The sequence below is a fragment of the Thalassophryne amazonica genome, chromosome 8 (assembly GCF_902500255.1).
Source record: "Thalassophryne amazonica chromosome 8, fThaAma1.1, whole genome shotgun sequence".
Taxonomy (NCBI): Eukaryota; Metazoa; Chordata; class Actinopteri; order Batrachoidiformes; family Batrachoididae; genus Thalassophryne; species Thalassophryne amazonica.
The window spans coordinates 41771823-41784204 of NC_047110.1; the positions used below are offsets into that span (position 1 = coordinate 41771823).

Consider the following 12382-nt stretch of genomic DNA (forward strand, 5'->3'; position numbering starts at 1 on the left):
AATGTATTATGTCTTCAACAGTGAGGAATATTTGGAGGCAGTGAAGACGACGCCTTATATGAGTCTGGAGGACCTAAAGGAGTTTGCGCTGCAGTATGATGACGTCTTCTTTCACCCAGTTAGTTCTCTTAATATTTTGACTTACAGTACATTAAAAGCAAATATGTAATATTTTAGTCACACCAATATCTATGAAAATGGTAGATCAGAAGTACATTCACTTATTTTATTTTTTTTCACCTTCTTGTGGGAGGTGATGGTCTAGCTAGGATGAGTGGCGGGCTTGACACCAGAACATCCTCTGTTCAATTCCCTGCCAGACCAGAAAATCATTAAGGGCCCTTGGGCAATGTCCTTAATCCCCCAGTTACTCCCGGTGTGTTGTGAGCGCCTTGCATGGCAGCACCCTGATATGTGTGAATGTGATGCATCATTGTAAAGTGCTTTGAGCTTCTGATTCAGATGGAAATGTGCAGTCTAAATGCAGTCTGTTTACCATTTTAAAAAAGCTATGAACTTTGTCAGTGAGTACTGATGATTTTATCTTAACACAGAACTTTTGTGATCAACATCTGTTAGATTTGAAGATATTGGAGCTGAGGCAAGCCATTGATCTGCTTCTGAGCTAAATTGTCTCCATCACTCATACTTTTTTGGTTTTGTTGAAGATAGTCCTCAGCTTCATTGTTATCTTATCAGTCCTCTGTGTCCTTTTCTCTCTGAGAACATCTATCGTTGTGCCAAATTGGCCGTAGGGGCCGCTCTGCAGTTGGTTGACAGCGTTGTGACGGGGAAGGTGAGGAACGGCATGGCTTTGGTCAGGTGAGACTGTCGTTACCCATTCATATGATCGGTGTGTTGTGTACTTAAGCTGCACTGAGTGTTGCGTCAGTTCTGCAAGAGTGGTCTTACTCAACCCAGCACAACACACAATCATAATATTTAATAAAACATTAAAACAACAAAAATGTTTTCATACTGTGAAATAAATAATACATAAATAGAAAAAACAAAGCTCACACCCCAAGAGCTACTAGTTATCTCAAATTTATTGCCACCACATGTTTCAAGTAAGGTTGTGGGCACCCAACCTTCATCAGACTTGAATCTGATACAGAAGAGTGCCAATATATAGCTCACAGGATGTCACCTAACAAGCCATGTCACAGATCACTCAAGGAAACATTATTAATAGATGCCTCTGATACGCTACGTATCTGGCAATAAAGAGAAATGAAAAACAAAACAAAACAGAAACACTCAGAAGAAAACATTGTTCTGTGATACGCTCTGGAAAGAAGTGGAATAAATGCCAGTAGGAACAACATGGAGTATGTGTGGGAATAAGAGGTAACATGGTTGAGTCTAAAATAATTAGTCTAGAAATTGCAGAAAATGCTTAAAAACAATATAAACACAGTGTCTAAATCAGTGATATTTAGCTGATAGTGGACAATCAAAACCTATTTCTCAGATTTAGCAACTTAAATTCTAGTTTAAAAGAGGATGTTTGTTGATTTGGTACTGTTTAAAGCAGAGGTGGGAGTAAGTCACCATCAAGTCTTTCTCAAGTCATGAATCAGCAAGTCCCAAGTCAAGTCTCGGGTCATAATGACCACCAGTTGTTTGGAAGCTGACTTGAGACTTGACTTGGGATTTGCAGATTGATGACTTGACAGTGACTTACTCCCACCTCTGGTTTAAAGCTAATTAGAAACAGATTTTGTGTTGACACTATAGCACTCATGAATACACTCTCATACTGAATTCTTAATGATGTGCAATGAGGATTTTGTCTGTCAGATGCGCGAAATGGCGCATATTGTCACTTTGGCATTTTTGCCTTTATGAATATGCAATTTGGGGTTTTTCCACATGAGTGCACAAAATTCTAGGAGGGAACATATGCACACGCAAGGAAGGCTTGCAAACGCACCTGTATTTTGTGAGTTTGGCTTTAATTTATTGTGCTTGACAGACTGCTGCTCCAGTACCTCAGAGTCTGCTGCCTCCTCATATACAGACAAGGTTGGGTAGGATTAGTTTGAAATGTAATCCAAAAGTAATCAGATTACAAGTAATCCACATGTATTCTTTCAAAGTAATCCTACCCAACCCTGTATACAGAATATAGAAAAATGATGAATTGTCAGTGTTTGCCATATTTATAACAGTTTACCTTGTACAGGTAAACCCCATTAATTTGCAGATGCGCAAGTTGCGATTTGGCTTTACTTGTGGTCAATTTATTGATCACGAAAATTTAGACTACTGTATAATAAATTGTATATTTTTTTGGTCAACTTCATTAACTTGTGATTTCAGATAACTCGTGGTTCGATTTTGTTGCTCAAGTTAACGGGGCTCACCTGTATTTATTTCTTTAAGGGTAAATGTCTCCATACGTACCAGGTGGAACAGAGTACACTGATGTGTAACACTATGTTACACAGACACACAAACGCACAACTTGGGTCCTGTGTGGGTGGTCCAAACGGTGCATGCAGCTAAGTGGGATGTATGCACATCTTACTGCATGCACAGCGCGCACAGAGACAGCTGTGCGTTCTACTGGCAGAATGCAACAAAATTATTCACCAGATTTCTTCAACACTGTGGATGGAAGAATAAGTAAATCTCTGAAATTGGAAATTTTCTTTTTCTTTGTTAAATTGAAAGGCTTACGTGGCAGAGTTTGCGTGTAATGAAGCACAATGTGCATACCTGCACGTGAATGTACTCCTGATCTACCATTTTCAAAACACATAAGAAGGGGTGAAAGTATGAAATTATTTAAAAGAAGGTATCTTCTGCATTTGAGGAAATTCTCATTCACAGTGAGAGTGGTGGATACATGGAACAGCCCGCCAGAGGTCGTATAACTATGCAGAGTGTATTTCATTTTAAAAATAGACTGCAAATTTGGAGAAATGATAATAGTGAATATGATATAGTAGTCCAGCAGTTAAGGGATAGAATCGTGCACTTTTTTACAAAAGCGCCAAACTTTGTCCAGGGACTCTTTAGGTTATATTAAGTCATGTCAAAGCGGGAGACATTTGATTTTAGCCCTGTATCCTGCTTTTTTTTTTAAAGGGTGTTTGCATGGTTATAATACAGTGTATATTTTGCTATTCATATGACAATACGATCATATGGTTATTATGTAGGGGGCCAGTGATCAAGACTGGACATTGTTAAGCTGTAGAGAATGGCTACTGCAACTAGTGCAAAGCTATACTGAGCTTATGTGATCATGTATCGTCCATCGTGCGGCGTCATACGTCTTCGTACATCCTTATACATTAGCAGGGTGGTATGTTTCAAAATGGAAAGAGGTACAGGACTCATTTCAGGCCTGTAGGGATCTTTAACAGGCCTCTATCTCTGAGACATAAAATTAGGTCACTGTGATCTTCCTAGCATGAAAGCTGTAGAGAGTAGTTCATTAAAAATATTCATGAAACATTTGTGCATATCTAGGAAGTTTGCCAACCAGGTATTTACAATGTTTTCAGTTAAAAAATATGGTGATAATCGTCTTAATACCAATAACATAAAATAATAATGATAACAACAACAACAATAATAATAATAATGGTTATGGCCATAAAAACAAAATTGATGTCTTGTAATTAATAAAAAAGCACTTCTTTCCGTTCAAACATTGTTGTTATTTTAGAGTGTAAATATGTTAGCGTGCATGAGTAGCATCTTTCCTTTGCCCTATGCTCGCAAACAGCTATATTGCATAGGTATATTGATAATCACAATGAGTTAGACAATATTTAGTCACTTTCCCTAGATTAACGCTTTTTCTAAGAGTGTAAGCACACTGAAGTACATTTGAAGCATCCCTACTTAGCCTTAATACATTTTTCATAACCTTCAAGTTTATATTATGAACTTAAAAAGACATTTGGATAAGAGTTTGTCATGAATTATATGCTGTAGAAGGCTGAAAATGGTTAGTCTCTTAAACCCAAGTTTTTAGAGTGTAGATGTTTATGGATTCAATGTCTCCCGATCTTATATACTTCAGGACACTATAAAGTACCTCTGATGAAGTTTTGGCGCTTTTGCATAAAAGTGCATAATTCCCCTAAAATTTGTCCCTTAGCTTCCGGACTATAGACAGCAGTCGATAAATCAATAAAATACATTGCTTTTTTAGTACTGAGTTGTCTTTCATGTATATTACATCAGGATTAAAAGGTGCCTTGCACCTACATCAAAAGTCACTTGATGAAATTAAATGAAATCAGCTTAATAATAAAATTAAATGAAATCAGCTTAGAAGCTGATTTCATTTAATATTACGCTTACGGCCATTAACATACACAAATTCCTTACTTAAATAGTGCTGTCTATGTCACATTTCTGCCCGGCGCCCAATGTCTATTGCGCTTTTACTCTTAGTAAGTCACCCACAAAACTGTTTGCATCCAATGTGCAAAAGTTTGGATTGCCCACACAATTTAGCACTCATTATCTGGGATCTTAGAAAATCAGGCCCTAAATATATTTAAAACCTCTCCTGACATCTGTGTTTGATTTGGATAAGTTGAAAACCCTATTATTTATTTCGCTGTAGTAAACCAGTGTAAACGATTTTATAAATGCTTCAGAGTGGTTTAATGAAATGTGACAAAATATTTTAAAAACTGTATAAACTACGGTATCTTTGGTGTGCTACAGCTTAAAATGAGTCAAAATCAATTTGTTTTGAATGAAACAGGAAACTTGTAAATCCTCGTTTTTGAGAAACTGTAAAACCTCAACACATCAATTTGTCATGATTAAAAACCCCAAACAAATGTTTTTCTTTCAACCCATTCATTCATTCATGTTCTATACTCTGTAGTCCACAGAGTGCTGCTCCTTCCTGTTTAATCCTGAATAGCAAATTGGTATTCGTTAGAAACATCATAGTAACTTCTTGATCCATCTTTGTTGATCTTGACCAAGCTTGGCATACGTAATCATTACAGCCATCATGGGCACGAGATTTGAAATTGGAATCTGATTTTGAACTGTTTAAATATTTCATCCCCATTCTCAAAATCGTCAGGAGTATGGTAAGGGCCCTGTCCCACTGGCGTTTAGGAGGATTTGCGCATGAAATGAGGAGACAAAAGCTGAGCGTCCGCAACAAAGGTGGGCAGAAATGACAAATGTCCCGGGGTGGATCAGCGAATACATGAGGAAGAAAAGTGGATATAACAGGGAACAGAAGCGAAGGCACCCCCATGAGGGGCACAGCGGCCGTGATGCACTCGCTTCATCCGTGCCCACTCTGTCTGCATGTGCGACATACCAATTGCGACCATAATGTGGCCGTGCTGGGCACGTGTCATATCTGTTTTGCACGCTGTCCCGGTCCGCCGCCAAGCCACGCCAACCCGTCGGTTGCGGATATCAGCAGATGACAGGGGATATGCGGCGCGTTGGTTGTGTATGTCCTGCGTATGTCTTCAGTATGTGTTCAGGCAGTGATGCGGATCTCATCCGCAGCAGGATTTGAGCCGCTCAAAAATCCTGGCTGTGGACATGTGCGCCTCTGCGGATGATCACGGACGTGTTCAGATGGCGGCTGACTCATACAGGAATGTTACACGGTTATTGCAGTTGTTTGGCGGATGTGGGCCACTTTTGTGCGCATTCCATCTGCAAATCCTCCTAAACGCCAGTGGGACAGGGCCCTAACGTTCTGGTATTTGTAGTCTTAATGGCCTCAATTATGTTTGAACGTCTTTAAACGGGGTCTTCGTAGTGACTACAGCTCGTGCTCCATTGGGGTAAAAATTTTTGAAGCAGTGTCTGTTGCAATTTTTGTTCATGTTTGGCTGAGGGTGCAGCTCCTTTCTTTAATTTTTGGACAGATTGCCAAGTCTGCACTTTTTCGGCCAGCCTGTTAGGAGGCAAGCCAGATTCAACCATTTCATCTTGTTTTTGCACTTTTTTGGATCGAGGGCGATCGTAGTACAATTGCGCCCTGTGGAATAGCCCTGTTACTCCAATCAAGGGTCACGAGGGCAGTTGGAGCCTGTCCCAGCAGTTATAGGGCATGAGTCGGTGAGTGGAGAGCTGTGCAGTGGTGCTTTTTGGTGGTGACAGGTGTTTGAAAAATGGAATGTAATTAGCAAATCAACACACAATGTTGCTATAGTTCTATCATTTAAGGAACTTCATTAATTCATTCAACCACTATGTACTTCTGCAATCATCTCTCACTCAGCTGTTTTCTAGATGACTGTGCATGGAAAATGACAGCAGCAGATGAGTTAAAATTTAATTTGGCTGAACTTTTTAAAGGCTGGCAAAATAAGAATTCTGAGCCGTGAACTTGATTGCTTAAGGTGGCCTTTGCTCAGTGGTAAATACACATTATTGGAACATCCTGATTGTGTTCTACATGAAAACAGCCTTTCATCTGCTAAGGACTGTAAATAAGTTTGGATGTAGTTTCATATCTGTAAATTTGTGATTAATTCTGCTGAAATATGAATTTATATATACTTTATATGAGGATGTCTGTTGTTAAGAATGAGTCTTTATTTATATTACTCAAACAAGCTCGACAAGTATTTGCTTATACATACAAAGCTTGAGTAATATGTAAATGTTGTCTTTATGACATTTTACACCACAGTACACACTATACTTTTTGAATTTTGATGCGAGTGAGTGAATTACTGAGCCACTGTAAGAAGAATGACTAACCAAAGGGAAACATGACTACGAATAAGCACAAATCACGGCGAAACAGCTCGTATGAGCGAACCATGAAAACATTGAGCCAACGTCGGGAGGGACACGTGGTCAGGCAGGCGTGAACGATCCTGCTGGTTTCATGCAAGCAGGTTGTGGAATGACATTGCTCAGCTGCTGTGACAAAACGAAAATACATGCCACCCATGGGATTCAAACCTGCAATTTACAAAAGCCCTGATTACCAGCCAGAAACTTTACCAATGCGCTATCATTGCTGTCCTATAAAAGGTGCAGAAAAGTGCCTGAAATCAACAAGGAGATAAACGTATTAAAAATAAATAAATAAATAAAAACAACACTGCATTTTATTGTATCCCTCTTACTGAGCACACAATACAAGTATGAACTGTCTGTTCCTCTGTAGATGATTCATGGTCACAGACGTACAGTCATGTAATGACATGAATGATGCAGTGCTCTCTTATCATGTCCACATTTGCTGAACCCGGCGTGTCCAGCCAGCCCCCTGCGTGTGTCTGGCCTGACGCATGTCCTGTGGATGGCACACCGCAGGACAGATACTGCATCATGTAGAACAGAGCTCACGTGGGTGACATGAAAATTCAGTAAGGTATATGTTATATATTATATTCCAATTCTAAGGTGGAACTATGTTAGTATATAAAGGTATATCTAAAAAGGAAGAGTAAAATAGGAGAATAGAAAAGAGTAGAGTAGAGCCACTTAGGTGCCTGGTCTGGAGAACCAGAGATGGTAGGTTATGACATGACATTCAGACCGCCCGCTGAGTGTGATGATCTGACCGTCCATTTCACCTGGGACAGCCTGTCAATGTGCGTGCTTGCTGCAGCCTGTCGCAACAGCAATATATGTTTTTATGTATGGCCACATGAGTACAACAAGCAGACATGGGCATCACAGTGGACAGTTGTAAGTTCATGTTTGTCCAAACACTGTACGTGTCCCCCAGCCGTGACATCCAGAGCCAGAGATCTCGGTGGACACAACCCCTGTCAGTTCAGTGCACATACCAACATGTCACTCTGTGTTATGTTATTTCTTTTTAGTTATTTTTACTGGTATTTAGTTATTCCCCACCCATCCACAACATGTCTTGTGCATGGCGGGAGCACAAAACACTCACAATTCACACGCATGGCACATGTGTTGTGGGGGGGAGCTGACACTCTGGCATGCCACATGTGCGTTGCTGTTTTGCAACGCCACACTCGCGAGGGCACTTAGACAAATTTCACAGCCAGCTCGAAAGTGAATGTCTGCTGACTATTTTTGTGCTAACAGTGCGAATGGTTACACATTTTCTAAGTGCTAAGCGAGCGGTCTTAGATGTTCCTGTGTATCACCTGGAATTTGGCCAATATCTGCCGCGAGAGGGATCGAATGGGCTCATACAGGACATAGTCTGTCTTTCAGCCGCAGGTGTGTGCAAATAGTTGTAGCAACAGGTGTACAATGCGTTAGAGACAGCTCCGATTTTACAAGAATTGCATACGTTTCCTGCTTCATGCACAATTCAACCACTTTCGTACTATGTGTGAAGGGGCCCTAAGTGATGTGAAATGAACTTGACACTGAAAATAAAATACATTTATTGTCCAGTATCAGTTATGATAACATGGATTGTGCCACTTCTTTATTGTTGACAGACCACCAGGACATCACAGCATGCGCAGTGCTGCCTGCGGTTACTGTGTGTTCAATAACGTTGCCATTGCAGCTCATTATGCCAAGCAAAAATATGGGCTTAACAGGTAATATATCCAGCTTCTTCTTGGAACACTGAAAGTATGTAATTACCAGTGGAGGGCACAGCTAACCTAAAAGTTAGCACTGATAACCACTGATCTTCTAACTGGAAATTTAACTGTAATAATGCTAAACTGATAAACTGATTGAAATATTTAGCTGAAGCTACCACTGCCTGCAAACTTTGACATGAATTTACCTTTGGCTTCTTTTTTGACTGTAAAATCCTGAAAAACATCTAAAGAACTGACATTCATGACTATAGGGGACAGGAGTGCCTTTCTGCGATATTTTCATCTACCATTTTGGGTGAGGGATTGTCATGAGTTTGCGACCCACTGCTGTACTGACAGCAACACCAAGCTCCACAACTCATGTCAGTAACCATCAGATAAATTTCTCACACAAAACTAGCCATCTGGTGGCCGTTTCAATTACTTGAACAATCTGATCAACACATTCCACCAAGATGTGTTTGGCGCATTGTTTAAGTAACAAACATAATACCAGCATAGCGCACCAGCAAACTGTTGTCCACAAATGAGATTTTACTTAAGTTTAGAGAGAAAGTTTAAAGAACTTAGATTTTTGGGCTGCAATTGTCATTTAACCCCCTGGAGTCCAGGGTATAATTGGCCATTTTTGACTACTTTTGGTTTTCCCTTCATAATTTATCTTAAAATGGTTTACTTTACCTTGTTTGGTATAATTTGTTTGAGCACAACCTCAGCGATGTGACATTACAGTTTTTCTTTCATTCTGACATACTGCATTTACAGTGGCTTGCAAAAGTATTCAGCCCCTTGGTATTTCACACATTTTAATTTGTTTATAGCATTTCAAACTCACAAAGTAAATCAGGCTTCTCAAAATAAAAAATTCTAAAATTATCCTTCTTAGACTCAAAGTTAAAGTAAATCTCTACAACTTGATATAAATTAATTAAAAATATAAAATCCAAGATGATGGGTTGCATACGTAATCAGCCCCTTTGGTATAATACCTGTAAATAATCAGTTTAATTGCCAGTTTTCTTCAGACAAGTCAGGGGATGGATACATGAACATTTTCAAGTCACTGAATATGTCTTGAACTTTATTTACATTTGTTATGAAGAAATACAAACAGTATGGCACTCTATGGTAAATCTGTGTGGAGTAGTCAGTTCTCAAAAACTGAGTGACTGTACAAGATGGAGTAGAGTGAGGAAAGCCACAAAGACATCCAGACAACCCAGAAAAAGTTACAGGCTTCTGTGGCTGTGATTGGTGAAATTGTGCATTGTGCATTTTTGCATTTTGTATCCCCAATTATACAGCTTCAGGATGAAGTGGTATAGAGGAGGGTTTTCTTTCAGTGTGTATATATATATATATATATATATATTTTTTTTTTTACTGTGGAAACCACAAATATAAACCATTTTTAGTACTTAAAATGCAAATATAAATTGTAAATTTCAAAACCATATGTTCAAATGTAGGAAACAACGTATACAACTATTTACATTAAAATGCAGGGAATGTTTCAGACTTTTTTTTTTTTTTGTACAACTATTTAAAAAACAATAATATACCACACAAATTAGATAAACAATTCCTGTCCAAAGCAAGACTTCTCTGACTTGTGCTGGAACGTCACACACCTGACACTTCCTCCTGATGTCCACTCGGATGCAGTATTGGGCCCTTGGAGACTTTTTTTTCCTCTCTTCTCAATTTAAGTGACATCTGGACCCATGTTGGGGGGGTTAATGCACGTTAATGTCATGCATTTACAGCAATGGTAAAGGGGAAGACTTTTTTCCACCAGCCAGAGGTGTCAAAACAGCCTAATGTTCAGGAGTAGAGAGAAGTAAAGTAAGGAAAATCTCCCATTCATGCACACTAGACAAAGCGATCACAGCTTGGAGATCAGAGTGGCTTTGCGTGTGCCTTTCCTACCAAATGGCTGGGCCTTCCACTAAAATGTAAAGGGGAAATTATGGTTTTTCTTTTCCATTGTAATTGCTCCGAGCAGAGAGAAAGAAAGTGAGGAAAATCTCCTGTTCACATGTTGACTTGATTAAGTTGTGGAACGTTATTCAGTCTCTCTCCCAAGATGGCAGCCCAAGCTCCACGTTAATGTTTGCTTCAGTGAATGATGATGTCCTCTCAAGTAATTATTAATCTCTATGGTCGAATCGTAAATATGGAGGTTCCCAGAAAGATTTAGGATGCCAAGATCAGTTGATAATCAAGATGAGTGGAATAATAAAATGAAAAGAAATGGCAGTTTAATTTCAACACAGTGCAGAAAGTATTAAACAAACAAGAGCAATCAGAGATTTCTGACATCCTCCAATCCAGATCTGGATCACTTCCAAAATTCAGTGGAGTCTTCCATGCTCTAATCTGTGATGCAAATTTGGTAAGAATCTGTGAAGTAGTTTTGACGTAATCCTTCAAAGCGTATATAAAGTGAAATCTTGATCTAGAATCTGGATTCGGATCACCTCCAACATTTAATGGAGTCTTCCATGGCTTAATATGTATCCATAGTGAAAATTAGGTGAGAGTCTGTGAAGTAGTTTTAACATAATCCTTCAAAGTCTATGTAAATTGAATCATGATCCAGGATCCGGATCTGGATCTGCATCACCTCCAACATTCAGTGGAGTCTTCCATGGCCTTATATATATCCGTGGTGAAACTTTGGTGAGAATCTGGGAAGTAGTTTTGACATAATCCTTCAAAGACAGCATAAAGTCAAACTTGATCCAGAATCTGGATCCGGATCCACATTACCTCCAAAATTTAATGGAGTCTTCTATGGCCTAATATGTATCATTGGTGAAAAAATGGTGAGAATCTGTGAAGTAGTTTTGACGTAATCCTTCAAAGCCTATATAAAGTGAAACTTGATCCAGTATCTGGATCTGGATCAACTCCAAAATTTAATGGGTTCTTCCGTGACCTAATATCTATCGTTGGTGAAAATTTTGTCAAAATTCCGGCAGTAGTTTTGACGTAATCTTGTTGACAGACAGACAAATAAACGCAGGTCATTTTATTACGCCCTTGGCAGACGTAATGAGAAATATTAAGAAATATAAATGCAAAAGGACAGTAATTGTAATATTCTAATGAATGTATTTATTCTGGCTTGACCTCTTGTTGCTTCTTCTCAAATTGTTGCTTTTTCATGATATGTCAGTTTTGCTTATTGGATTGGTGTATAAACTCCAATAGGAACAAAGATGTATGATTTTATGGTTTAAAGGCATGTCTGACCATTAAACTTTATTTTAAAAATGTTAACTGAGTTAAAGTTACCAGAAAGAATGTTGTAGAACTTAACTGGTCCGCTAATGGTTTTCAAAGTTTGCTGAACAGCAAATCTGCAAATGAATAATTTAGCTTCGCGAATGAGCAGTTAACTAATTAACTGAACTGTGCCCAAAACTGCTAATTACTTACAGTGGGGAAAATAGGTATTTGACCCCCTGTCAGTTTTGCAGGTTTTCCCACCTACAAAGAATCAAGAGGTCTGTAATTTTTATCATAGGTACACATCAACTGTGAGAGACAGAATCTAAAAAAAAAAAAATCCAGAAAATCACATTGTATTGTTCTGTCTCACAGTTGAAGTGTACCTACAATAAAAATTACAGACCTCTCCATTCTTTGTAGGTGGGAAAACCTGCAAAACTGACAGGGGGTCAAATACTTATTTTCCCCACTGTACACGGTGTCTGTTACACTAGTTACCTAACATTTGTTTTTGTATTGTTCAGGGTGTTAATTGTTGACTGGGACATACATCATGGCCAAGGGGTCCAGTACTGCTTTGAAGATAATCCAGAGTGAGTTTTTTTTCAGGGAAAGACTCTGTTTTGTAG

General features: G+C 38.9%; 1 protein-coding gene across 2 annotated transcripts in view; it reads left to right on the top strand.

Moving 5' to 3' along the window:
- hdac10 (histone deacetylase 10) overlaps nucleotides 1–12382 on the top strand; it is a 70089-nt gene that overhangs the window by 13919 nt on the left and 43788 nt on the right. For both annotated transcript variants that reach the window (XR_004562167.1, XM_034176059.1), the window contains exons 3-6: nucleotides 22–118; nucleotides 725–822; nucleotides 8403–8507; nucleotides 12278–12346. Coding sequence is in view for 1 of the 2 variants with exons in the window: in XM_034176059.1 (XP_034031950.1) it covers nucleotides 22–118; nucleotides 725–822; nucleotides 8403–8507; nucleotides 12278–12346 (369 nt within the window). In the remaining variant the exon portion in view is untranslated. The remainder of the gene's footprint in view (nucleotides 1–21; nucleotides 119–724; nucleotides 823–8402; nucleotides 8508–12277; nucleotides 12347–12382) is intronic.